At 29.5% G+C, this 27,585-nt stretch overlaps 2 protein-coding genes, 1 long non-coding RNA gene and 2 other non-coding genes across 6 annotated transcripts; 4 read left to right on the forward strand and 1 right to left on the reverse strand.

Moving 5' to 3' along the window:
• Positions 1-287: 287 nt before the first annotated feature.
• Positions 288-3,424, reverse strand: LOC116402002. The gene is made up of 2 exons (XR_004214352.1): positions 749-3,424; positions 288-550 (listed from the first exon to the last, which is right to left on the reverse strand). It is a non-coding gene; the product is annotated as an uncharacterized LOC116402002 (long non-coding RNA).
• Positions 3,425-5,815: 2,391 nt separating this feature from the next.
• Positions 5,816-9,413, forward strand: LOC101206559 (chaperone protein dnaJ 10). Of its 2 annotated transcripts, none has more exons than XM_004150021.3 (10): positions 5,816-6,237; positions 6,430-6,541; positions 6,895-6,954; positions 7,083-7,165; positions 7,576-7,741; positions 7,827-7,956; positions 8,106-8,264; positions 8,336-8,508; positions 8,961-9,041; positions 9,133-9,413. In XM_004150021.3, the coding sequence occupies exons 2-10, from the start codon at positions 6,455-6,457 to the stop codon at positions 9,211-9,213; spliced, it is 1,020 nt and encodes a 339-aa protein (XP_004150069.1). In that variant the 5' UTR covers positions 5,816-6,237; positions 6,430-6,454; the 3' UTR covers positions 9,214-9,413. The 2 variants fall into 2 exon arrangements, with proteins under 2 accessions (XP_004150069.1, XP_031737359.1); XM_031881499.1 differs by having other exon boundaries at positions 5,870-6,237; positions 6,365-6,541.
• A 9,466-nt stretch (positions 9,414-18,879) lies between these two features.
• Positions 18,880-20,721, forward strand: LOC105434604 (protein CASPARIAN STRIP INTEGRITY FACTOR 2). Its single transcript, XM_011650940.2, has 3 exons — positions 18,880-19,135; positions 19,859-19,914; positions 20,304-20,721. Exons 1-3 carry the CDS (start codon positions 19,057-19,059, stop codon positions 20,439-20,441), a joined length of 273 nt encoding a protein of 90 aa, XP_011649242.1. The 5' UTR covers positions 18,880-19,056; the 3' UTR covers positions 20,442-20,721.
• Positions 20,722-21,738: 1,017 nt separating this feature from the next.
• LOC116402282 lies at positions 21,739-21,900 on the forward strand. The gene has a single exon (XR_004214796.1). It is a non-coding gene; the product is annotated as a U1 spliceosomal RNA (small nuclear RNA).
• Positions 21,901-22,572: 672 nt separating this feature from the next.
• LOC116402283 lies at positions 22,573-22,735 on the forward strand. Its single transcript, XR_004214797.1, has one exon. It is a non-coding gene; the product is annotated as a U1 spliceosomal RNA (small nuclear RNA).
• Positions 22,736-27,585: the final 4,850 nt, after the last annotated feature.

Genomic DNA, 27,585 nt, shown 5'->3' on the forward strand with positions numbered 1-27,585 from the left:
GAAGCAAAGAAGATACCAAATCCAAAACCAAACCTTCTTTTTTTTACACACATTTCTTTATTTTTGTTTGCTTTCCCTTTTTGATCTGATTTCAATTTGGAGGAAGAAAAGCTTGCTTTGCTAATGACTTCACCAGTTTGGGATATTAGAATATTATGCTTCAGTTCAACAATGGTGAGAAGCATGTGCTTGGTCATGTTCTTAATGGCTTCATCATTTGTATTGGGACCAACAATCTTATCATTCTAGTTTATTTTAATGGTAACTTAAAAAGAAAAAACAAAAGGTAAAATCAATTTTTCTTGTAAGCTTTATTTCGACCAATCTCATGTGACAACCTACTTGTTTTTACAACATTTGAGTATCTATGGTATCAAATTATTTCAGGTTCGAGTATCAGATTGGGGAGAGGGAGGAGGAGGGGGTGTTTTAAACAATGGGAATGAGATCTGATTTTAAAGATATTAAAATTTATAGCATGATCTTTTGCCTATTCTACCAACCTAAAAGAAGTGGTTTACCTTTAAAAAATGAAGCTTTAATGCATGACCTACAGGACAGAAGAAAGTGGGTCAGACATTGTAGTGATGTTGATAAACAAGTCTGTACAAGAAAAGTAAATGAAAAAAAATATGCAAAAAGAAAGTATTCTCTGGTGCAATGGTTTTGTCTTAAAAATATTTCATAAAAATCAAAATAATATCAAAGCATTTAGATTCTGGGATATGTAACATTTATTTATTTTTACCTCAAGAAATGGCTATGGTGGGGGAGTGGGAATCTCCAAAATCAAACTGTGGGCTGTAAAGAAACCTTTCTCCATAATCTTAGGTAAAAACATGTGAGCATCTGAGCGCAAGCAGTTCCCTTAATAATTCTTGTTTATACAATATCTGCATCAAAGTAGCTTTGCAGGAACAGAAAAGATTCAATACTTGTACCAGAAGTTAATCTCTCAATAGCAACTACAGATCAGATCAACCGAATTCAAACTAAATTCCTAATATAATAAGACAAGTTGGATTCTAGAAGTATAACTACAAGAGCAAAAGGAATGGATCCACATATCATGGTCAATGCCTTTCAATACAAACCTACTTATTTTGGCTGTGTGAGCGCGTGGTACAAGCTAGACGAATCAGGACGAAGGCACTTTATGGTCTATAGTTACATAAAGTAATCAGTCACTAGATTCAGTAGTGTATTTTGGCTGAGTGAGCACGCGACCTATGAGAAGGATGAATTGGGATGAATGCTTTATGGTTACTAGTTGCAACTTGCATAAAGTAATCAACCACTAGATTCAAGTAGTATACTTTGAATCCTATCCAACATGGAATCAGCAGAGTGTCCTTACAAAAGAATAGTCCCATCCCAACCTAAACTATAAGCTAGACAACCTGAGGAAATGACATTATGAAAATAGTTACTAAAGTAATCAGGTAATCAGTCACAAGTTCAATAGTATTCTGTTAATTCTTAAACGAAGACAAAGGCTTGCGAATAGTTGCATAAAATAATCAATCGCTAGAGTTAGTAGCATTCTTTTAAGCCAGTCTAACAAGGTTTATTGATTAAGTGGAGGGCCCTAGCAATTCTCTTAAAATTACTTTTGTTAGAGAAGACTAGAGATATAAACCCCAAATACTTTGTATTTAAGATAAAACTCAGGAAACATACTTGATCTTTGGTATTTTTATCATTGGGACAAAGTTTTGTGTTGCAGTTGTGTGATTAATAATATTGGATATCCATAGTTTGCAACTTATTACAACTTTTGAGCTTCTCAGTTCTCATCGATATTGCTCAAGGAAAAACATCAACCAAGTAACTATCTCCCTGCTACCATTGGTCTTTGGAAAAGGAAATAACAATCCTTGAAATGGTGGAAACGGATTCTACCCTTCATTTTTATTTCTCTTTGGTATATCTTTGAAACCAGTTTCATAAACTCGTGACAATTCTCACAGGACCAACCAACTTTCAAGAATCTGAATGTCAGAATTTGCATTGGAGCTAATTTTTCAATGTGGTGTTGTAACTTGTAATTCAGGAACTTTGCATTATCCCTACTTAAAGCAAAATCTCCGGAAGTTTTGGTTCAAATCCTTCTTGTTTGGGTTGATTATATATTATTTCCTCCAGCACTTCCTGTTTTAGGATTACCTGATTCTCCTGCTGCAAATTCATGGATATTACCCCATCAATCCTTAACCACTGCATTAATTATCATGCCACTTCCCAATTATTGCTCCCAAAACAACTAACATTCTTGTCAAGAAGCTCAAGATATTCGATCAAATACGTCCCTATATCAAATTTCACCATAGTGGATTGCCAGATTCAACTGGAATAGTTCTTACAAATTCCCCAGCTTCTTTAATGCATTGCCTTGGCAGAAAGGAAAGGTCCACCATACATCCTTAATGTTGAATGGTTGTTTCAACTCTATTCATGATTTGCAGTTGTGTAAAAAGAAACAACCCTTCCTTCACCCAAACTGCATTCAAAATGCTGATAAAATATCGTTGTAGTTATTCTTCTCTCATCATGCTCAATTTTCAACACCCTTAATGCACTCTCCTTCCCATCATTAAATCCCCAATATCAGGGCATGCTCTCATGAGCAACAACCGTTGCATCGTCTAGTCTCATCCTCAGCTTCCGGCGTAGCTCAAACAATCTAATAGCCTCAATAGAATCTAAAAGTTTTAATAGAAAAGACAATATATAAAGCCTTCTGTCTAATGAATAACCCCAGAAAGATGGTAACGACAGAGTTAAATCAGGCCCTCTACTAATCAATATCAAACCAAATAAATGCAATTAACAGACGATGAGCTTCATAGAAAACACTCATTTTCAACGAGCCCGTAAGTAACAAAAGTCAAATTGAACCTAAATCTGTCACGGGCATTTCATCAAGCACTTCGTATCCAAGACCCAAGTTGCCAAACTTCGAGTACATGTGAATCAACGAGTTTTGCACAAAACAAACAAATTAAATGTCAGACCAACTTCTAGAATCAACCCATGAATCTATCTTCCATTTTTTGATGGGTCGAGTCATGCATGGGAAGGAACAAAAGCGGGAGGTCTTTACGAATTCGGCTTCCTGATTTCATAAATTGTGCATGAAGTTGAATGGCTTCGCTGATGCTGCTGATTGCTAAATCTTTTTGACATGGAAGTTCACGATGGAGCAGAATTGGTCTAATCTGTAGGCAATTCTCATTTGCTATCCTTTAAACCTTTCCATTGTGTTCCACCTCAACTAAGGGAGTCTTTAGTGGAATGCAATGAGATGGAGCTGTATTACAACTCAATAAAAACCTTTCCCTGATGCCATACAACTCCATGGAAAAACCTTTTCTTGATAGGCAAAAAAAACTCACATGGGTCTTTGCCTGTGGGCCTTTTTCTTTGGGCAAAATTATCAACTTAAATATATTGTTTGATAGACTATACACGTCAAGAAAACTATACAAATACGACGTCGTAGTTTTACAGTAAACCCAAATGAAGTTGTTTTTTGCCGATGCCAAAACTTAAAATGGACACAAAATTTCTTTTGGTTTGTGTGGGACGAGTACTTGATGGACAATGACCGTCAAGTAATATGATATTCCGAGTATATATTGTTCATCAAGAAACAAAATTTTTGACGTTTTTTTTACTGTCAAGAAAAATAATATTTTGGATGTCTTTTGTCCATCGAGAAGGTTCTTCTTGATGGTTTTTTACCGTCAAGGAAACCACAACCCGAGACTCATACTTTTGATGTTTTTTCATATTTGTTCAACAAAATAAGAGATCTTTTCATTACGTACATGAACATTAAGATAAATATTGCATCAAGAAAATTTGTGTTCGTCAAAAAAGGCCAAATTTGTAGTAGCGTGAGTTCGATTTGTAGTATAAAAATTCATTATATGTTGACAGTTTTTAATTTAGTCATCTTTTCATTGTTTTCATGCTTTGGGATCTCATTTATATTGCATCTTTGATTACTGATCACACTTTCCAACATGATTTGTGATTCTTAATAATTATGATTACATGTTAGCTCTCTAAAGAGCCCTAAGGGGTACCCATGTTTTAGAGCAGGTGATGAGATAGACAAATATGTATTTCTTGATATCTTTACACGAGTGCCAGCTATCATCATTGTTCGTTTTGTTTGGTGGGCAAGGGGCAGTGAGGTGAGGAATAAAAATATCTTTTTTTTTTATTAAAAATATTTTATTTTAAAAAGTTTTTCTTTGAGGCCTTCATAGGAGAGCCACAAAAAGTCGCATTGAGAGATCTTGTAATGCACTAAAGGGCGATGCATTCTAATAGTATTGACTATTGAAGCATTACACTTTGACTTAACCATTGAGACATTACGTTTTGACATAACCTTTGAGGCCTTAATGATCTTCTAACCGTTGAATCGTTACAAAACCTACCATTATATATATTGATATTCCATGTAACACTCCCGGTATTGAATTTGAAATTCAGATCCTCAACATTCTCCTGCATTCCCTGCGGTCTAACAACATCATTTTTATTTGTCTTGAAGGCTTATTAGAGTAAAAGTTGTCCCCACAAACCAGCACAAATCCTTTCAACATGCTTTGTCCTCACTCACATGTCCTCCGAAAATTTCCAGAAGGCCACCCAACATAGAATTATTTCGAGCTAAGCATACTTAACTTTGGAGTTCCTATGATCGAGTCATCGAAAGGAAGGTGTACCTTGTTGGTATAGGTAGTAACTTTTAATTCTTTCTTAACCTTACTTTCATGTCCTCATAATCACTCTAATTCAAATGTGATACTGATTTATTCATGTCCCCCTCCTAAACTCAGAGGTTTATATTTCATCTCTTCGTCTCATTTCCATCATCCTCAGGATCACTCTCATTCAGATGTGATATTGATTCATTCGTGTCCCCCTCCTAAACTTAGAGTGCTACATTCTATCTCTTCGTCTCATTTCCATCATCTGAAATCACATTCTCTTCCTAAACTCCCTAAAAAAAATTTCCTCTCTCATTTTAGTTTCTGAGCAAAGTCATTCAAGAGTGTTTGTTTTTCGATTGGTTCAAATGCAGCTTCGATTGAGTATTTGACTATTTTTTTCTTGGGAACGATGTGACAAGCCAAGAATTGTTTGCACTTCGAGTAGCACTGTGAAATGTACGTCTAGCATGATCTACAACTCAACCTTCATCTAACAAGTTTTTGTTGACAGTTAGGCGTTCTGTCTAGGCTACCACAATCTAGGTGTTCTGTCTAGACGATCACCAACCAGATGCCCTCCAATGTATGCGTCCAGTTTAGGTGACCTTAATTTGACGACTAACTAACCAAACGACCAAGTTCCATGCAATTTCCATTATAGGGTCCAAATTTCAAGTGTCTAATTGTTGCTTCCTCACATCTTTGAGTACCAATTCACCACGAGTGGAATTAAATTTGAAATTAAATTTTGAAGTCTAACTAATTCACCACGAGTGGAAACTTGCAACCAATCGTGGGCTTAGCCAATTGTGTTTTGTGACATAAACAAATGATTGGTTTTCATTGCTTAGCCAATTGAGTTAAACTCTAGTGTTATTTATATCAGGTTAGTTAATGGTATCTTGCTAGAATAATATGGATCAAAAATAATAAGTTGACAAGTGTATCAACTTACCTCTCAACTATATTCTAGTTAGAAAATTCGTATTTATTACACTTCTAAATTTCCCTGGGGGAAATCAATTTTAAATATAATTTGAGAATTGTTGGTTCATTTGGTAAAATTAACATTATCCTTATTTTGAAGTAATGGTAAGAATTTTTTTTTTTAAAAAAATGAGAAGACTTCATGAGACGACGCTTGGCGGAAGGAGGAAGCTCGAAGCTGAACGACACATCGTAAGGCGGAATATACACACATTGAGAAGCAAATTCATGTCGGAAACCAATCAATTTCCACGAACCCAACCAAAACAATCTATCAAATCATCTAAATCAACAAGCTTTTCTTCCAAATTATTGTCCGTTTAAGAATTTCCGACGCGTTTCTGCCCATTTCCCACCGTCTCATTACCACCGTTCCCAACCCATCTTCTCAGATTCTTCCTCTGTCGCTGTAATCCCAATCCTCGCCGTGTTCTTCACCCCTCCTTCAAACCCATTTCTCTTTTTCCTCTTCGCTTCTCAATTTTACGTTGCCGGATCTGATTCCATCATTAAATACCTTGTAAGTCTCCCTTTCCCTTTTTTCCATCGTTTTTTGTTTGTTTCTTTATTTTCTTCCGATTTTATTGGATACCCTTGATGTATTAGCTGGACTTTGGGTTAGATTTGTTCTGTTTTCCCCATTTTAGGTCCTATTTAGTTTGTTTTTTCATCACCCTTGAGACTAATTTGTTCGATTTGAACGTGACTGAAGTTGAAAAGCTTGAGATTCAACAGCTATGGTGAAGGAGACTGGTTATTATGATGTATTGGGTGTCAGCTTTGATGCCTCCTCTGCTGAAATTAAAAAAGCTTACTATGTTAAGGTGAATTTTCAATTTTCCGCTTATGATAATTAATGAATCTCATCAAGTTGTCTCTTAGTCTTACACTCTTAGCTGCATTTCTTATTGTCAATGTTGGGGCTGTCTTAAGATCTGGATAAAGAAATTCTTTTTGTGCCATTGTCTTTCCCCTGTAACGGAGGTCCCCCTTTTGAATTATGCTCGGTCTACCTTGCTAGTCTTCGAGAAGGCTTCGTTTGTTCGAAGACCATCGAATACCTTAGATATTATCTCTAAACATCCCAAGTCTTGGCATAGGGTACCTCAGGGTGTGAGGTGTGTTAATGTTTGGTTGGGAGTGGGACATTTCATGACCTTGATGTTCGACTTTTCAGGCAAGGTTAGTTCATCCAGATAAAAACCAAGGAGATCCAAAAGCTGCGGCAAATTTTCAGGTGACATGAAGTTACTAATCATGTTTAGTCTATACTATTTTGTTAGCACAATCTATTAGTTTTGTTGTTCAACAGCTAATCGGATATGTGATTCATTGTGCAATTGCTTTGAATTTGTCCTTTTGAAGGTACTGGGAGAGGCTTATCAGGTGTTGAGCGATCCTGAGAAGCGTGACGCGTATGACAAATATGGGAAGGCAGGAGTACAACAGTATGTTTCTTAAACTGAGAATGTGATGTGTGTATGGATTATTTTTGTGTTTTCGAGTAATGATTTATTCCAAGTGCTATGTTGTAAACTTGCAAGTTTGGAATCTCTTAAATTACCTGTAAAGTCCAAAAGTGTAAACTAATAGGTTACGATGTCTAATCATCTAGATATTTTAACACAGGGTATTCAATTCTAATACCATATTGAACTACCAAAAGCTTATCCCTTATATATACTATTGATTAAACAAATCTAGTCCTGAGTTTTATTCATCACAATACAATGCTATAAAACTGTAAATTATGTTTCATCCATTTTTTTAAATGGCTTTGTTTTCCATTTATCGATCTGTAAATTCTTTTAGAAACAAGATGGATGGGATAATTGCTGATTCCTTTCCCCATTTTTAGGGATGCCATGGTGGACCCTGCAGCTGTGTTTGGTATGCTTTTTGGAAGCGAGTTCTTTGAAGAGTATGTTGGTCAGCTTGCTTTGGCTGTATTGTCATCTTTGGAAATCGAGGACGATACACCAGACTCAGAGTTGCGCAGGCAAAAAATCCAGGAAAAGATAAGGGTATGCTTTTCCCCCAAATTCAGTAATGCAGTTGTAAGAGCACTCTTTTTTCCTAGCCATTTACCCATAACTTGTAAAAATACAGCTGTTTCAAAAGGAAAGGGAAGATAAACTTGCAAACATTCTGAAAGACCGCCTCCAACCATATGTTATCGGTCAGGTTGACGAGTTTGTAACATGGGCTAGTTCAGAAGCACGACGACTCTCCTCTGCTGGTATGTGTAACAGTTATGTACGTTTCTCTAATAAAACATTCTAGGTTTGCAAGTTCTATAAGGGTAGAAAAAAAAAGAGGAGAGAAAGCAACAATTACAGCATTACATGCCATTTACCTACAAATTACCCACAAGTTATTTGGAATCAGCTTTTGGTGAGACCATGCTGCACACCATTGGATACATATACACAAGGAAAGCAGCAAAGGAACTTGGGAAGGACAGACGTTATATGAATGTACCGTTTTTAGCGGAGTGGGTGCGAGATAAAGGACACCAGATAAAATCACAAGTGATGGCTGCTTCAGGTATTATTCTTTCTTGGTTATAAACCTTTCAAACCTTTAATTGTGATCCTAACTTGTGCACTTTTATGTAGGTGCCGTTTCTTTAATTCAATTACAGGAAGAGTTGAAGAGGCTGAATGAAGGAGATAACAGGGACGAGAACCTGGCAAAAGCCATTGAAGAGAAGAAAGACGCTGTTCTTAACTCTCTTTGGCAGATTAATGTGGTCGACATTGAGTCTACTCTGTCACGTGTCTGCCAAGTGGTGAGTTGCAATATCGTACTCTCTTAGCTTAAACTACCATATTGCTCAACCCCGGATTATGAGATTGATTATATATTTTGCACTTGTATGAGTACCAAAATGTTGTGATTGATTTTACACAAACGAGAACTAGAAAATCATCGTTTGCCAGTCACCAGAGCATCAACATAGTTGGAAAAGCTTCAAATTCTCTTTTTCACATGTACAGAAACTAATTGCTCCCATTTTCATTTTAATCTCTCTTCATCATCCCCACTCCACACCCTTCTAAATCCCAGAAAAAGAAGAGATGTGCTAGATAGCCACGAAAATAAACACGACATAAATGTACTTTGGGTTGATTATATAAGAAAACAAGTCGTTTGTATTTGTTTAAGCCTTAACTGACACATGGGAATTAATAAACTTTGGAGTCAACTTGATTCATATTTGAACTGTCTGTTCTTTATCAGGTTCTTAGAGACCCCAATGTGTCGAAAGACGTATTAAAGCTACGAGCCAGAGGATTAAGGAAGTTTGGAGCGATCTTCCAAGTAAGAGCCATAACAAAAACTTCAATTTGAGACGTTTTGGTTGCATTACATGTATATATGCTGATTGATCCACCTGTTGCTAACTTTTCAGGGTGCAAAATCAGCTTATAGTAGAGAAAACAGCCTGAGGCATGAAAGTGATAAATCAATTGGTGATGCTTCAGCTTCATGATCTCACACTCTGTTAGTCTCTCCTAATTTTCCTGCTCAAAGATGGTGATCTGATGATCTTATTCTATTATTATTTAAATTAAGTGAAGATTCTTGATGTTTTGTATGCTTTGTTGAGAATTCCTTCATTTTTTTAAACACTTTCTTTTCCTACTTTGTAATTTATAGCTTACAATCTGTTTTTTCTTTCTTTCTTGTAAATAAACAATATTGGAGAGTTCAATTTCTTTCTAGAGCATTGCCTTTTTAAAAAGGAACATGTTTTATTTGCATTAAATTTGTTTTGTTAGGGCTGATTGGTTTATATATCAAAAATCTATTTTCTTTTTTATTTACTATATTATAATAAAGGAATATAATTTCTATATTTTACTTTTGCTATCCATAAGAATTTCTCGATTTAATTCTTATTTTCGTTTGGAAACTTTCATCCTTATTTTATTTTATTTTATAATTTTCAAATGTACAATTTAGTTTTTAACATTAATTTAAAAAGTATGTAATGTATTGCCATAATTTTCTAAATGAATTATGGTGAAGTTACAAATTTGGTCTCTATAATTTTAAACTCCAATTCGACCATCTTTTGCATTTAGTTGAGTTGATTTGACCATGGTTTAAATTTGATTCTTATGGTTGGCTATAAATCTCATAAATCATGCTTGAAAATTCATATATGCTCTTCTTCTGTTTTTTTGTTAGGTAGTTTTGAATACTATATAACTTTTTTGAAATCATAGCACATTGGCCACCCTAGGGATATTTGGAATGACTTTGACCTCAAAAAGAGTCCATTTTTTTCAAACAATGCCATTTCATGTGAGTCTTTTTTAGGATGAAAAAAAAAAGTCTCAATGACTTTGACTAAAAGGAGTCTATACAGTGTATATACATATGAAACATTTTAAATATATCATGATGAATCAAAATATATATAAAAACTAATAAGAGATAAATGAAATTTTGTTATATTTTGTTAAGTTTATCATCTTCGTCGATTCTCCTATTATATATATATATATATATATATATATATATATATATATATATTTTGATAAGTTTGAAAATTTGTATATTCTTATAAAATGTTAAAGAACTCACTATAGTTTGCTTAGCTATAGAAAAAACAGGCTGGAAAGCAAAAGATTTGAAATTATTGTTATTAGTTTGGAAAGGAAAAAAAAAGGCAAAATACAATGGACAACTTAAGGTCTTAAAGAGAGAATATTGAAAAAGAAAAAGAAGAAGAAAAAGAAATCTATTGTTGTGGATGAGAGATTATATAAATATAAATCAAAACCAAACCAAAACAAAATTCTCTTTTGAGTTAAAAAGTGGAAACAAATCGTGTCACGTTCATCGAATACAACTTTTCTCTTGATACAATGAGTGTAGACTTTATTATTTTAGTTAAGATGTTAGTATCAATTTTCTTTACTCATTTTTTAGCCATCTATACACTTGTCTTGACGGTGAATTAGAGTGTTAAAATTGGTGACATGTAATCCACCATCAAGACAAGTGCATAGATGACTCGTATGGGTTGTTTTAAGGCTTTGAAATTCAATCAACAACAATTATTTAGTGACATTAATTACCTATCATGGTACCATTTTCCACGACAATGAATTGAAGTCAATAAATGATTTGAAAGTTGACTTTTTCTATCAATTAATCATTTACGTTCTTGGTATTGAAAATCAATCACATAATTAAATACAATAATATGTATAACTTCATAATGTTTACAATCTCTCTTAGCAGACACTCAAAACAATGATTTTAAAAAAGCAACTTAATTAAATAATTCGTATGAAACACTGTTTATCAAAACCAACAAAAAGTATCAAAACATAGTAAAAAGTTCTTAAATATACAACAAGAACTAAATACTCAAACTACGAGACTTTTTTTCTTGAACCTACTCCCTCTATAAAACATTCATTTAAAACATATAAATCGAATCACAGAGATAAAAATGTCAACCATAGAGACAATTAGGACATAATTTGAAACTTTGATTAAATCACGATAGTTAAACTTCAATTTTGAAAGGGTGAGGAAACTAGTTATCATTCTCAATTCAAATTTCATTTTCTCGAACAAAAACGCCAACTTCCTTGAAGTCTACACAATCAAAGACAAAAGTTAAGTTAGATATATGAAAATTTAGTTTGAAAATCTTAAATCAAACTTGAGGGTGTGTTCACACAGTAGGGGTATTATTCTTACCCAAAATCCACCATAAATCTTACCCAAACATTCTAATAATTCAAAAACTACAAACAACAATCTTCCTCATGTCAAAATACCCTTAATTCTACTAAACAAATCAATTCAAATGTACATGTAGTATGACATACCTCTTATGAATAAATCACTCTTTTTCCGCACAAAGAAAGTGCATTTTTGTTTGAATGGCTCGACTCATATTTTAGTCATAAATTTTTTACAAAGAAAACTATCACGAATGTCGAAAAACTAAAAAAAACTTTGGGTTTTTTTTGCAAAAACATGTGAAATTACCTTTTACGACTTTTTTTCTCTCTCCCTTGTAAATTTTCTACTGTTCATGAGCCATGGAATGTCCATTTTTAGTATGATGAATATAAAATAGTAAAAACAGTAGCAAATAATAAATGTTGTACCAAAAGGAAGTTTTGAAAGAGTGTTGATTGTTGCTAATTGAGAACAACAAAATAATATATACTGATAGAGATGATTATTATAGTCTTAGTATAATCGGAGCTCCAAACAACCTCTAGTCTTAACAATAATATTAATCTTTTGTCGACATCTTGATATTTTCATGTTTCCACGAATTCAATATCGACATTAGAGGTGAATTTATATCTTCGTTACATAGTAAGAAAATCCACGAAACATTTTTTAAAAGAAGAATAAAATGTCACAAATGTAAATATAATATAAATAATAGACATATTAAGTGGTTTAAAAATCATTAAAATCTTTATTTACTAATTTAAATTTATTTTTAAATGTGTTAGTTTATATATCTTAATATCCATCAAAATCAACCGTTTATCGATATTTCCTTAAAAAAGAATTTCGTAAAATTAAGATTTCGATATTTATTTCGAGATTGACATTTTAAACTTTATGTTATATTCATGTATGGTTGTCGTATATGAAAATATACAAATGATGTGCAAAGATTATCATGATTTCAAAGGTAGTCAAATTATAAGGCAATGGGATGTCTCTAAATAAGAAGATATAAAGGAAATGGTTGGTAGTGGGGTAGTTTTTCTTACCAAATTTGAACCAAACTTTTATTTGTCAAATCTCATTCATATAAATAAAGCAAAATAAATTATATTTTTATAATTGTTTGGTATTAAAAAGACCCAATTCAATTAGTGAACCATTGGTCCCCGATGAAAGACTTTGCAATCTTCATATTTGCTTTTTCTTTTTTGTCTAATTATATATATATATATATATATATATATATATATATATATAATCTCACTCAATCAAATCTACTTTTTATCGTAGAATATAATTTTGGATATAACTAACATGATTTTACAATAAAAATCTAAAGAATGGATGACAGATCAGATTTCTCCTAAAGTTACGGTTGGATTCAAACTCAAAGAAAAACAAAGGTCTTCAAGGGGTTCACGTATCTCAAATCGAAAAAGTCAAAGCACTCAGGTTCACCAACAGGAGAAATGACTGAGTCAAGTTTGTCAATATCTTGTTCATAATGATACTAATTAATAAAGAGTAAAATAAAAATATAATCTTATAAAGTGTTGCAATCTATATATATAGCATAGATTAAGAGATACAATATTTATTGTGAATGTTTACGGTTATATTTAAAGAGAAGAATAATGTGTCAAGATGAGTATAACTTCGATGTTTCTTAGATTTGAAAATGAAAAATACTCATACTTCTACAACACTATTGTACTTGATAAAAAGAGGGTGAAAGTGAGATCTTGTGAGGTTATTGTTAATGATCACTTGCTTGGTGTTACCAATTATCCTTTAAGAATTATGATGATGGGTTCTCTTTCCAAATAAATGAATTAATATATATATATATATATATTACGATTTGTTTCATTACAAATAAATAAAACAGAACAAAATTATGGGCCTAAACGCCAAAGTCTAGTCTCCAACCACTTAAAGGTATTCTTTAGAAATTGTTTGTTATCCTAAATTTAGAGGGAGACATAAATAAACCGATATTACATTTGAACGAGAGAATTGTGCGAATATGAAAGTAAGATTAAGTGCATCTTACTTTCTGATGGCTCAATTATAAGAACTCGTGTTTGTTTGTGGAAACATACAAATTTCACTTTAATAAGCCTTTAAGACAAGCAAGGATGATGTTGCCAAGCTGCAGGGATGTAGGAGAATGTCGAGGTTAGTTGTCGAATTTAGATTCCAAATTCTAGGCATGGGACATTACAAATAATCAATAATTTGTTGCAATAAATACTATTTTGTAATTTTCAATTTATTGTAGTAAACAAAATTTCAAAACTCTAATTTGTTACAACATTTACTATTTTCTACCGTTTTTACTATTATACATTCATCATTTTTTTTAATTTTTTTTACTTGAGTGTTTACTATTTTTTTCTCAAACTAAAATACTATTATAAATCAAACAAAAATAATTTACCAACACTCCAAACACAAACTATTAGAACTTAAATATAATAATATTTGATTACAATAACTAACTATTTGGTCCAAACATCCCGTCAGTGGTTATAACTATTTTCACTCTACATTACATTCTCATTTTTTTGAAGAGATATATTTTTGTTGATAATCTTTTAACCAGTTTAATCACGTAAACAAAGATGGATAAAGAAAAGATGCATATTGCATCTCCAATAATATTAAATTAAGTTTCAAATTAACAACCACATTATAACCTCATTTCTTATGTCTTTTATCTTGTGATGAAAGATGGAAATTGGGCGATGGGTATGAGCATTGGGATGGGTTGTTTTACGAGGTCGTGACAGGAATCTGTGATGGGGGCAAGTTGCTGAGACGTTCATGAAGAGTTTCATCCCATTGTTGATGGAGGCTTGGGGTATATAGTTGAAGGCTTATGGAGGTGAATTCGTCTTGAGAGATAAGTTTAGATATTATGGAGATCAATTTAACTATTGTAAGATCCCTTGTGGAAGAGGTTATTATTCTTTGAGGTTAGTAAGGGTGTGAAGTAACGTGTGACAATTTCAACATATTAATCCGTAATAAAATCATGTGGGCTAAATTATAAAAAATGTTTCTCGACTTCATACCTTCGTGTTAAAATTGATTTTAAACTTTCGAAAGTTTAAAAAATATCAACATTTTATATTGAAATATTAGTAGATGAATATTAGTGTAACTATAAGATTTCGTTACCATTATAATTTTTTTTTTAACAATTTTACGATTTAAAACAATTTTCTATTAAACATATAATAGACTTACAAAGTATCTAAGAAGTTATATACAAAAAAAGAAAAGTTTTTTTTCTTTTCTTCAATTTGTTCTATATTGTTTGTCTTCATATTTCTCTTCTAAACTTCTTAGCAACTTTTGTTGTGTCAGCCCTCGCTCAAATTCCTGTATCATTTTCTAATTACAAAATGTCAATTATTTATTTATTTATAGACAATATCACATGCTCACGTTTTAGGTATAAAATCAAATTCCTAGAGCGTTGTAGAATTAATCAACACAATCTAGTTACTTTATTCCCACGATCCATCATTTTCTACTATAGATTTTTTCTCGTACTAGAAATTCTTTGATATCTTTTTATTACTAAATTAATTGCTATAATTCTATTTTCTAAATATATGCTAGTATACTATTAAAAGTAAGCTATTTATAATCAGAATTTAAATGGTTGGGGTATAAATATAGACAAATAAATACATATTCTCTAACAAAAAGAATATTTCCTAATTAAACTTAGGAGTAAATTCATATGTCCTACCCATTTGTCACGTATGTATAATATTAAATTCCATTCCCTAAAAACTTAGGGTCATAAATATGAAAGATTCATACATATAGGAAAGTGACAACAATATATACTAATGTTGAAATATTCACTTAGTAACAAATTAATACTAATTTTAGCTTAGTGTTTTGGTAAAGGAAAATTTTAATATGCAAGAGAATATTGCCTAAATTACTAAAAAATAAATAATAAAAAATTTACAATTGACATTTCACATCTAATTATTCACCACTAGATGGAGAAAGGTGAAAAAAATTTCCCACAAAATACCACAATTATTGGACTCAAAAGTGGAGGAATTATATATTTATGAGAAATTACCTTTTAGTCCTTGAGTAGTATTTTCAAAATATCTCGAGTCTACTATGTTTTCCATTAGAATTTTGTTTTAATTTGGTCCCTATATTTTAAAATTCGCATTTTTAACTTTGATTTGTCAATAAATATTAAGATTTCGTTTTTAGTATTAATGTCTATGAATTAATTTAAAATGATTTCTTTCATCACTATTAAAATTAAATTCAACATTTCACTTCATAATTATTTCAAATCAATTAATAAATACGAACGCCAATGCCTAAGAAACTCAACATTTAATCAAAAATCAAAGTTAAAAGTATAAATAACGAAACATAAAACAAAACTCAAATTTCAAGAGTAAATTTATAACTACTTACAAATTTAGTATAGCCCGATCTTCCCCTCAACTTTATATATAAAAACTAAAATAATACTAATATCAGTAGGGGTAGCAATGCTCCCTATAAACTTAGGTTATTTCAAACTCCACTTCTTAAAATTCCCGAGTTTCATAAAAACTAAACTAAATCAAACTCAAATTTTAAAAACTAAAAACATAATATTTCAAAACTTCATCGTAGAATCACGTATGTTTTATATATAATTTTATGTTATAAAATGTCAATTTGTTGGAGAATGATACGATGGATACCTTCATCAACAAGTTTGTCAGTTTTTAGAATATGAATTAATAAAGTGATTAGGGAGCCAATTAAGAGGTAACATATTTACTAATCAAATTTTAATATAATCTACTAAACTAGTTTTCTCACCATACCATTTTCATGAAAATCTCAAGAAATGGAGTGACGTGTTTGTATTTTGATCAATCTTCACTAAAAAGAATTAAAAGTATAAACATCATCCCATATTATTTTTAAATAATAATCTTTGAAACTATAAACTATACCTCTGCACATTATTCAAAGTGTCACAACATATATTATATATTCTTTAACCTAGCTAAGATCAAATTTTAAATAATAACAATAGTGATAGAAGAAGTTACTCTTCTCTCTTTTGTAGTTTTCCAAGATTTCAAGATATATAACAATTTAGCTTTTGAATTTTTATAATAGGCATGCTTATTCCCTAAACTTTTAAAAATTGGATGACTAAAAAATTTACATTTTGAAAACTTAAGAATCAAATACATTTATTAGAAAAACTTCATAAACTAAAATTGAATGTCCTGAAAATCTAAAGACCAAATACGTTTATTCTTTAAAACTCATACTAGAAAAATGGTTTGCTCATAATTAGGGTATTTCATGTATGAGAGTGATCTCATCTCTTTATTCTCCAGGATACAATTTAGTGTGGATGTTTAGTGGTATTTGGTGGGTAGTGGTTTGTCTTTAAGGATAATTAACAATAATAATGGCATTATTATTATAATTTCCACAAAAGAAAAAAAAGTTACTTTATAAACCAACCTAACTCTCTTCTCCTTTTTTAGGCACTTGCTTATTAAACTATGTAATCCACTAATGGCCAATTGGCATAAAATGCCAAAAGATGTTTTGCATTACAGTCCTTACATTCACTTTTTATTACACATCCAATACCTCATCACTCATCTACAAATATTTGTTTCTTTCTTCTTTCAATAATGTCAAACAATATATTCCAAATCCCTATGGGTTTTTACCCCCTTTTTTTACCACATACCAAAATAGTAAAAAAAAATTATTACTTTTTCGTGGGAGTTAAGTAACTCTTTTGCTTGTTATTTTCCTTTTCACGGTGGTAAATTTGAAATTTAGGGTTTGTACATTCGGGTTTAGAGTTTCAACCTAAATCTCTAAGATAACAACGATAGTAAATTAAATTAAGTTATACTTACTTTGACGTCGAATAATCTTTGTTTTGGATATTAGTGTTATGAGATTTTTTATCGTTTTGACATATAATAATCTTACTTTGGTTCCTTTCTCTACGCGTCAAGTGGAAGTTTGTGTAGTCATTATTCGTTATCATTTTTTTTATCGCTTTGACATATAATAATCTTACTTTGGCCCCTTTCTTTACGTGTCAAGTGAAAATTTGTGTAATCATTTGTTATCATTTTCATTTTATGGTTGATTTCCTATTTGCGCTTCACGAACGACATGAGTAAAATTTTGAAAAGGTTAATGGCTTATTATTATTTCTTTGAAAAAAATTACTTTTTGTAATTAAGAATTGGTTTGGATTTTACATTTATTAAATTAAACATAGATGTTAAAATCTAAACAAAATTGTTTTTCTAAGAACTATGTTTTTGTTTTTGAATCTAACATCATTTTTAAACCCAAAAATTTTCAAATAGTTATCTTTGAGAACCTAAAATGAAATCATGTTTAAAACTCTTTTTTATTGTTATTTATTTTTTGTTAATTAAAGAAGTTTGCTTTCTTATGTACCTATTCACATTCTTGAAGAAGAAAAAACTTCTATGACAATGTCATAAAAAAATGTAAGAAAGAAAAAATATCATAAAAAGTGACAGTATCAATTAGGTTTTAGTGACAATGACACAATGTGTTAATATATATGCTATTAGTAATTATTTTTATCACTACTCAAATAATGTCATATTGGTCCTTAGTCGTTTATTAATAATTACATTCTAATTGCATAGCATAATTGATCGTCAAAGATCGTCTCTTGTTATATGATGGTAGTACAAAGTCATTATAAATGATTTTGTGAGGTGTTGTTGATACTATTTTCTTGCATAAAAGAATATTTAGAACTACTATTATAAACAACTTAACTCTTTCACTAAAACATAAACATAATTTACTATATCCTTTTGTTCTTAAAAAAAACCATATTTTTCAAGATATTTAACTTATTTTGGAAGTAATCACCCAACAATATAATTAGTTTAATAATTTTTATTATTAATAAAATGTATTTGTTAATATCAAGATACCCTATTTGAAATATATCAATATTTTATTTATTTTTCTTATATCAAATTCAATCACTGATGAACACATTTGTGATTTTAACCAACGATGCATCAACACATTAATATTTTGTCCAATTCCATAAAATTTTACATTTTTTTTCTTCAAACACTTTGAAGGGTAATGAGATAATTTCAAGTGGGAAGCCTAGCTAATCCCTAATTATATATATTATATATATATCTCTTAAAATCCACTAAGTCTTGGTTTAGACTTAGTGCCCCAACAAAAGAAAAGTGGTCTCTTTCCTCCTTTTTCATTTGAATTTTAAACTCAAAAGCATTAATAAAGCAAAATTAATCAAAGATAATTATTCTTTATAAATAATTAAATAACCTAACTTTTAGCTTATCTCTATAAGACCCCATCACTTTTGTCCAATAATCCAATGTCCCTTAAATCATACATAAGGAAGCTTCATTTGGGTCTATGCTCTTAGGAAGAAGAAGAAGAAAGAAGAAGAAGAAAGAAAAGAAAAGAAAAGAAAGACCCAACTTCAAAAAAACATATAAAAGTGGTCATATCATTTATAAGGTTGTTTCTACTTTCTATCATATTTTTGAGAATCATGTTTCTTAAGTACAAGCTTAGCTTCATCTTCATCCTCCTCCTCTCAACCTCTTTTTTATCCACCATCTGCATTGCAGGTTGGTTTCTTCTTTCTATGTCCTCTCTTAATTTCTTAATTTGTTTATTTTAAATTCACTTTCATACTTTGTCAAAACATTATTCAACGTAATAGCAGTATATCACTATAAAAGTTTTTCGTGAAAATTCTTGATGCATTTTTCTTTTAATTAAAATCACCAATCACAACAAATCATAGAAGATTAATGTACTTCTTATGATATATATTACCTTGCATATTTCCATTCGATTTCATTTGTCGTGTATGAATCAAACCGATCTTAGTCCAATACTAATTAACTTGTATTTTCTGAAAAGTACTTGAAAGTTTTATCAGTCGAATGTAGTAAAAAAAAAAGGAGCCATAATGATTAGAACCATGTTAGTTTTGAACAACTAAACAAAATATTATTATTTGCATGCGTGTATATAGAATGTATAAGTGGTGCAAATTAAGAATACAACTTTTATGGTTAATAAGTTTTGCTTTTTTTTTTCTTCTTTGTTGGTAACTGAGCTGTTAATTTATTTAATGGCTGATTTTTAGTACATAGATGATTTGAAGTTTTAAATTCTTTGAAATCAATCTACCGTTTTAATTCGTACTATATGTTAGACTAGTTAAAATTGTTATTGGTTTTTAAAGTAACAAAAATAATCTTTACGGTTTCAAAATCACTCACAAATATTATAAACGTATCTTCTCGTATAAAAAGTGATATATGATATTTTTTTGTGTGTAGGTCGACCATCAAAGTTGGTTCCTGAGGTTGTTGCTAAGGGTGGAGTTGTGCATGAGGTTTGTATTTCTTAGTTTTCTTTTTAAAATTTTAATTTTCTTTCATTTAGTTTTAGAATCCCATTATTTGTTTTACTATGTTTTGAATATCAAATTAGTTTAATTATTATCCGTTTGGATTCACTTACCGAAAAAAATATCTTTTTAAAAATTCTTTTTTTTTTGTTACCATGACTCATTGTTTCTAACACTCTATTACACTAAATCTTCATTTTATAAGAAGCTTTCTTTATGAACGTTTTTCTTTTTTTTAAGAGAGAAAATTTGACTTTCATTTTTAAAAGCCTTAATTATATATCAAAAGATCGAGAACTAAATGATTATCAAACAACCAAACACGAGCAATAATTGTTAAGTTAAAGTTTCAAACGTAATATATTTATCATCAGGATGGAAAGAGGAAGACAAGAGGTGAAATGGAAGAGATCATCCATGAAAGACTCTTGAGGGTAAACACCAAAGACTATGGAAGATATGATCCATCCCCAGCCTTTGTTAAGCCTCCTTTCAAGCTCATCCCCAACTAATAAGGGCACAAAAACAAATATCATCACCAACGTGGGTAGTAACCTTATAAACATATATAAATAATATGAAAAAGTAATATCATGTGTTTCATATAGTGTAAGTATAATATATATGTATTAATCATATATATAATATATAGTGTATAATATATATGGTCATAGACTCACATATATATGAATATAAAGCCTTTGTGATGTTTTGCTTCAGTTACTAAGTACTATATATATATTGTTATATATTGTGTATTTTGGAATATAGGTTGCTTTATATGATTAATTATGCTCCATTTTTCTAATACTACTTTGCTCCCCATTTCTCTCCTATTTATATTTTTGCCTTTGTTCCAATTAATTTCTAAAAGTTCATAAACTCTTTTTTCTTTGTTTTGTACTTATAAACCCTTACACACCGTCTAACATAAAAGTTATCTAGGACTATAATAACCATTTTTTGATATAGTAAATACTACTTAAAAGTTTTCAATTAGACACAGTAAACATTATTTCAAAACTCTCAATTTGTCTACATTATTTACTATTTGCTACAGTTTTTACTATTAATTGACATTCATCATTTTTTTTTTAAAAAAATACTACAATGTTTACTATTTTTTTTATCAAACTAAAATAGTCTACACACCAAACGCATATATTATTATAACTAAAATTAAAATAATGTTATCTCAAATATAAACTATTCTAATCAAACTATAATAACTAAAACTATAATAACTCACTACTTGTCTAAACAACCCTGTTATAGGATTGTTTGGAGCAAAAATTATGTAAGACTATAATAGTCACCTCTTGCTATAGTAAATATTATTTACAAGTCTCTAATTAATCACTTTCTAGATTTTGTAGTTAGTTGTAATTAAATCACTAATTTTAATTTGGACAACTAATCCATATATTTTTGTTAATCGTTGTAATCAACTCCATATAGTTTGTTAAAATTTTACATTTATCTATTTTTTTATTGAGTATGTAAGTATGTGTTAAACATGCATAGAATACTTTTTGGTTCGAAAATGAAACGTATTCTAAAAATTCGTGTAATTACCATGTCGTGTCCTATATTTTCTCATCATAATTTAAATGGTAAAGTTGGTGTAACTCTGAAAATGAATAGAAGCGAGAGGGGAAGTGAAAAGGAAAGTAGAGTTGATATATTTGGTGAAGGAATACGATAAAAATGGAAGAGAATATGAAGTTTATGTTTGTCCCACATCGGTGAGGTTTAGAAAGGGGACGCGCGGAGAAGGTATAAAAATAGACTAAGATGCCCCGTAGCAACATACTTACCTGGACGGGGTCTTTGGGCGATCAATAAGGTCCATGTCCTAGGGTAGTGACTTCCATTGCACTTAGGAAGGGTGCTACCCTAAGGTCTGTCCAAAGTGGCAGAGCCTACGTCATAATTTGTGGCAGTGGGGGCCTGCGTTCGCGCGGCCCCTTCCCAATTTCAGTACTAATTTTCACTAATGGTAGACCAATGTTCTAAGTAAAAATTTAGAACAAATGATGGCGCATGGATTGTGGATTGCATTTCTTGATTTGATTTCTAGAGACTGTGTATAGCTGAAGTAGTGCCTCGCAAACACCATCAATCGTAATTTTATAATAATCATTAATTTAGTTTATGTATTGAAAATAAAATATTATTTGATATGGTCGAAATTTACACACTTTCACAAATTTAACATTGATTAAGTAGTAGAATTTAATAATAATATTTTATACTAAGAGAAGTTTGAATATTTTCAAAATTTAGAGTAAAAATGATATTAAATAAAATGTTTGAAGTATAATTTAAAGTAGAAATGCTATTGAATAATCAATGTTTAGGAACTAAAATGATGTTTTAAGTAAAAATAAATGCAACAAATTATAAGAAAAATTTCAAAGTAATAAAACATACAAAAATCATAAATCATCGTAAATATTTTTAAACATATTATATTTTTGACCATTTTTCTAATATTTAAAGAAAAAAGGAAAAATTACATGAAAAATGAAAAATCAATTAGAAAGAAGCGTTTAGAAGTTAAGAAAAATCCCACATCGGTGAATTGTGAATAAGAGAGGTGGAAATAGGGTATAAAGAAAAAGGGAGTGGCGACGTTAAAACATACTTACCTGGACGGGGTCTTCTGGGCGATCAGAAAGGTCCATGGCCTAGGATAGTGACTTCCATTGCACTTGGGAGGGGTGCTAACCTAAGGTCTGTCCAACGTGGCAGAGCCTACGTCATAATTTGTGGTAGTGGGGGCTTGCGTTCGCGCAGCCCCTCCCCAATCGCAACTCTCAATTCTTCCAATTATTTTGAATTTAGACATCAGTTTTATTTTATTAATTTGGTGATTTATTAAAGCCATTTGCATCATCAGAAGTAAGTTGTACATAAGTGAAGTGGAGAGCGTGAAAGGTAGCCATTGAAACCAACTATTGCTGTGCTCTACATTTTGTTGTTGGAACTATGATTCTTTCATTCAATTATTTGGGTCTTATCAATGGAATCTTATCTGTCTTACTTCCACCAACTGAAAAATATGACTTTTCAGAGATTGTGCCTCAATTTAAACCTAAAAGGTTTTAATCTGAAGTTTAAATTAATATCACTTTCCACATTTTTCCATTAACAATTATCTAACTATTAACATCTCTTTAAGGCAGACAAAAAAAAGCTTACTTTGTATTTATTTATTTTATTTTTAAAAAAGCTATATACATAATAAATTTTCATTCTCTGATTAAGAGAGACCAATAGAATATGATTGAAAAATTGGGCCTTATAATTGGGACAAATATCTAAATTACTTTAGTATTTGTATCAATTTAAATCCTAAACTAATGGTTTTACCATTTTAAAACTCAAACTCCTACCAATGCATCAAACTTTCATATATGAATTAATTTAAACCAATTTAAACCATAAATTTTCATACATAATGAATGGTTTAAATTAATATATTTATATAAGTTCATGATCAAAATTGATACATTTGTAAAAATTTAAAGTCTAAGTTGATACGATTATTAGTTCCAAATTTAAATTAATAAATTCTATAATACAAACACAAAAGTTCAAATGTATATATTAAAATTTTTGGTAAAATATTTAGGAATTGAACTTTTTATATATATAAATAAATTAAAATAAAGATATATTCCAACTTTTGCTCTTTAAATACATTTTCATTCCTATTTTTTTCTCATTTTCACAATACTTAATGTTGCATTTTAAATAGATTAAGTACAAATACTACAACTTCATTTATATAATTTTTTTAAAAAAATAATGACAAAAATAGTGGAGTTTTTTCTCTTCTTTTTTTTACAAAAATAGGTTTTGAAGTCAACAATTTCCATCCATGTAGTGTCACTTCTTCCCTTCTACCACATGGCATTGATAGATACTTAAAAAAAATGGAAATTAGTAAAAAATAACAAATTTGACAAAATATTTACAACTTATATCAAAATTTAAGATTCTATAACAAACATTTGATAGATATTGATATCATTTTATCAATCATCGATAGAAAGTGATAGAGTTTATCAATTTTTATCAGTGATAGAATTCAAAAATAACTTTGTTATAGTAGTAAATATTTTAGTTTATTTTATTAAATTTGAAATTGCAAAAAAAATATACATATTTTGAATGTTGTATATAAGAAAGAGAAAGTACTCCATAAATCATATTTAAAATTTAAAATAATTAAAAATAAGATTAACTTTCATAAATAGAGTAAATGAGCAAAATATTTACGACATGTGTCACGAATTGGAAAAGGCCATAGAATTTACCATTTTTTTAAAAAAATTCTAGTTTGTTCTTTCTTATCATCATTTTTCTTCTTTTCTCTTTTGCATTTTTTTTTCTTTTGCGATCTTTTTTCTTTCCATCGTTTTTTTTCTTCTTCTGCAACTTTTTTTTTTTAAAATATTTCATTTTCTCATCCTTTTTATATTATTTTTTCTGCAAGTTTTATGTGTTTCCCATCATCTTTTTCTCTTCTTTTGTAATTTTTTTCTTTTCCTTTCCATTGTCTTTTTCTTTCTTCGGCAATTTTTTTTTAATTTTTTTCTTTCAAATTGTTATTTGGTTCATGATCGTGTGTCAAATATAAATGATCGTGAAAAAAATTGTTGGGATATTGAATTGTCAAATATAAACGATCATGTAAAAAAATAACCAAATCTATGTGTCAAATATAAAAATTCTTGAGATTTTGCTAGACTAATTTAAACAATCAAATCTAAACAATTGTGCCAAATGTAAATGATCGTATGTCAAATCTAAACGATCGCACACCAAAATTATTTTGAAAAAAAATTATTTAGATTTGGTAGCCAAATCTAAACGATTGTCATATCTAAATGATCATTTTTCAAATATATTACTTACTGGATGTCAATTAATCACGAGACATTTTTGAAATTTCTCATTATACGCATGTGAGCTTTTTTTCATTTTCTAAATTGTTCTATATGGGGTAAATATTTGGCCGTTGAAAAGACCCCTGAAAATAATATTGTGAAACATTTAAATATATAGAGTTTAAACTTAAAAATCATATATAAGTATTATAAATATTAGATAAGTATGTAGATGCTCGTTATCTATTCAAGTCACGTGTCTTAGTCTTATAAACACTTAGTGTTCAAATAAAGTCGCATCCTCCATTCATGTGTCAAGTATCCGTACATTTTTAGTCACCAAGTAATCTACATCTACTTGCAATTTTTCCTATAAATGGACGGTTTTGGTGGATTTGTAAAGACACACCAACATTTGAGAATTTTCTAAATAACTTCGAGAAAATGGATTTTTTTTTAGATTTTCTTATTTTATTTATTTATGTATTATATTTTATTATTTTAATATTATATTTTCTTTTGGTTGTGTCTCGTTTTTACACCAATAAGTTATATATTAAAATAAAAAAATTAAGTTAAAATTTCCAAAACAACTTTTATAAAAATAAATATGATTTCAATGTTCAACAACCATTTTTTAATAATTTAAAATTTAAAATATTGTTTATATAGTACTTAATCTTTTTTGTTTTTATTTATTGCTCAATTTTAATTCAAATTTATTTAACTTTAAAAAGTCTTTCACAAAACGTCTCAAAACCAATTAAAGTTGTGTTTTGAAAATTAAAATATATATATCTATTATTTAAGGAGGTTTTTGTGTGAATGTTTTCTAATAGCTTATATCATTTTTCTTGAAGAAATCTTACAACCGAATCTAAAAATTTGATAGTATGATTTAAAAAATTCTTAGGTGAAATTACATATATCTTTGAGAGTCCGAGATTTGATAAAAAAAAAAAAAAAAACTCTTTTTAAAATGTTGGTTGCTGCACTTCGTCTCGAACATGTGGCGACAATAATTATTAAGTTACATCAAGTAAACGATGATGAACAAAATTAGTATCAAACACTAGGTATCACTAGTTTGTATAACAATAAAAATCTATAAAAAGTTTTTGACGCATGAAATGTCATTTTGAAACAAAAGTATAAAGGATACCAATAAAAACTTTTCTTTTATATATCGTCCAAATTCAACGTCAAAATCAAAATCTTGTATAGAAAAGCATTCAAACATGCATCGAATCTAACAAATAATTAAATAATTAAAAAAAAAATAGTACAAGCATATGAGGATAAAGAATGGAACAAAACAAAATAACTAAAACATAGAAAAACATAACACATGAATTAGAAAAAGCATAAGAGCTATTCAAACAAAACAAAAAATTGAACAACGACCTTTAATTTCATAATAAAGGACCGTCAAACAACTATTCTAAATACAACGAAGAAGAAAAACGAATGAAAACCAAACCAAACCAATCCTTACTATTGAAATATCAAAACAAAGAAAACCAAGAAATTAATAAGCAACTCTGTATTTGTCTTCATTGATTCATTTTTCCCTTTTGCACTTACTTGAGACCACTTTCAATAGTATACATAGATGCATGTAAGCCTCTATGTACCAATCCTAAGCTAATAAACGTTGACATTATTTACAAGTTGATATTTATATATATGTATATACACACACATACGACATTCCAATAGATTTAAGAAGAAAATTATGAACACATGTTGGTTTATAATAACAATAATAATAAAGGAAAGAGAAAAGAGAAGAGAAGAGAAGATAAAAGAAAGAAAAGATGAGAAGGCTAAAAGTATTGGGATGCTTGCGTGTAAGGTGAAAAGTAATGGTTTTGCTTATTTCCCACTCTCTTATTCTTTACCAACTTTTCATTTTATATATTTATTCCTTTATACAATATTATTTTAAACCATTAGTTCCTTTTAAAAATATATATTTACAAACAAATTATTATTTGTATCTATATTACAATACAAATAAACTATTATATGTGTAGGTTAGATAAAATACTTTCATAATTAGTCTATTTTAATATCACCTTAAATCATCAATTGAATTAAAAGCTATAAGCAAGTAGATAGAGGTGAGTTTTAGTTATATATTATATAAAAAGATTTGACTGTTTGTAGTATTTAAATTTTAACCTTTAGAATAAGTATTTTAATAAAGCAAGCTCTTGAAATATTGTTGTAATTTTTATAAGATAAGAATATCTTATAGTTTTTGAAATATTGTTGTAATTTTTATAAGATAAGAATATCTTATAGTGTTTGTTGAAATAAATTGCACCGTAGAAAATTCAGCTTCTACATTTAAAAGTAATTTTTCAAATTTTTTAAAATTTTGTCCCAATAAATAAGTTTGAAAAAAAAATTAATATGAGTTTTTCGGTAGAGACATATTTTCTCTCTATATACCTATTGTATTCTTCTACCAAAATCATCCTAAATTTATGTATAATAAAAATTAATATTTTATGATTTAGAGTTTACCTTTAAAATATAAATTTTTACAAATATAACAAAATATTATTGATAAATGTTGATAAACTATTATCATCTATCATTGATAGATATGATAGACACCGATAAATATTATAACATTTTGTTATATTTGTAAATTTTTCCATTTAAGACGTTAGAGATTTAAATATCCACCTTACCTATAGGGCTTGAAAAAGAAAATAATGATAAAACTACTAACATGAAATGTTATTAA

The sequence above is a fragment of the Cucumis sativus genome, chromosome 2 (genome assembly GCF_000004075.3).
Source record: "Cucumis sativus cultivar 9930 chromosome 2, Cucumber_9930_V3, whole genome shotgun sequence".
In the NCBI taxonomy this organism is placed as follows: Eukaryota; Viridiplantae; Streptophyta; class Magnoliopsida; order Cucurbitales; family Cucurbitaceae; genus Cucumis; species Cucumis sativus.

Coding starts and splice junctions, on each gene's coding strand:
- LOC101206559 (XM_004150021.3), top strand. CDS start 6,455: ATGGTGAAGGAGACTGGTTATTATGATGTATTGGGTGTCAGCTTTGAT. Junction 6,542..6,894: donor AAAAAGCTTACTATGTTAAG/GTGAATTTTCAA, acceptor TCGACTTTTCAG/GCAAGGTTAGTTCATCCAGA. Junction 6,955..7,082: donor AAGCTGCGGCAAATTTTCAG/GTGACATGAAGT, acceptor GTCCTTTTGAAG/GTACTGGGAGAGGCTTATCA.
- LOC105434604 (XM_011650940.2), top strand. CDS start 19,057: ATGTTTCTTAAGTACAAGCTTAGCTTCATCTTCATCCTCCTCCTCTCA. Junction 19,136..19,858: donor ATCCACCATCTGCATTGCAG/GTTGGTTTCTTC, acceptor TTTTGTGTGTAG/GTCGACCATCAAAGTTGGTT. Junction 19,915..20,303: donor AGGGTGGAGTTGTGCATGAG/GTTTGTATTTCT, acceptor ATTTATCATCAG/GATGGAAAGAGGAAGACAAG.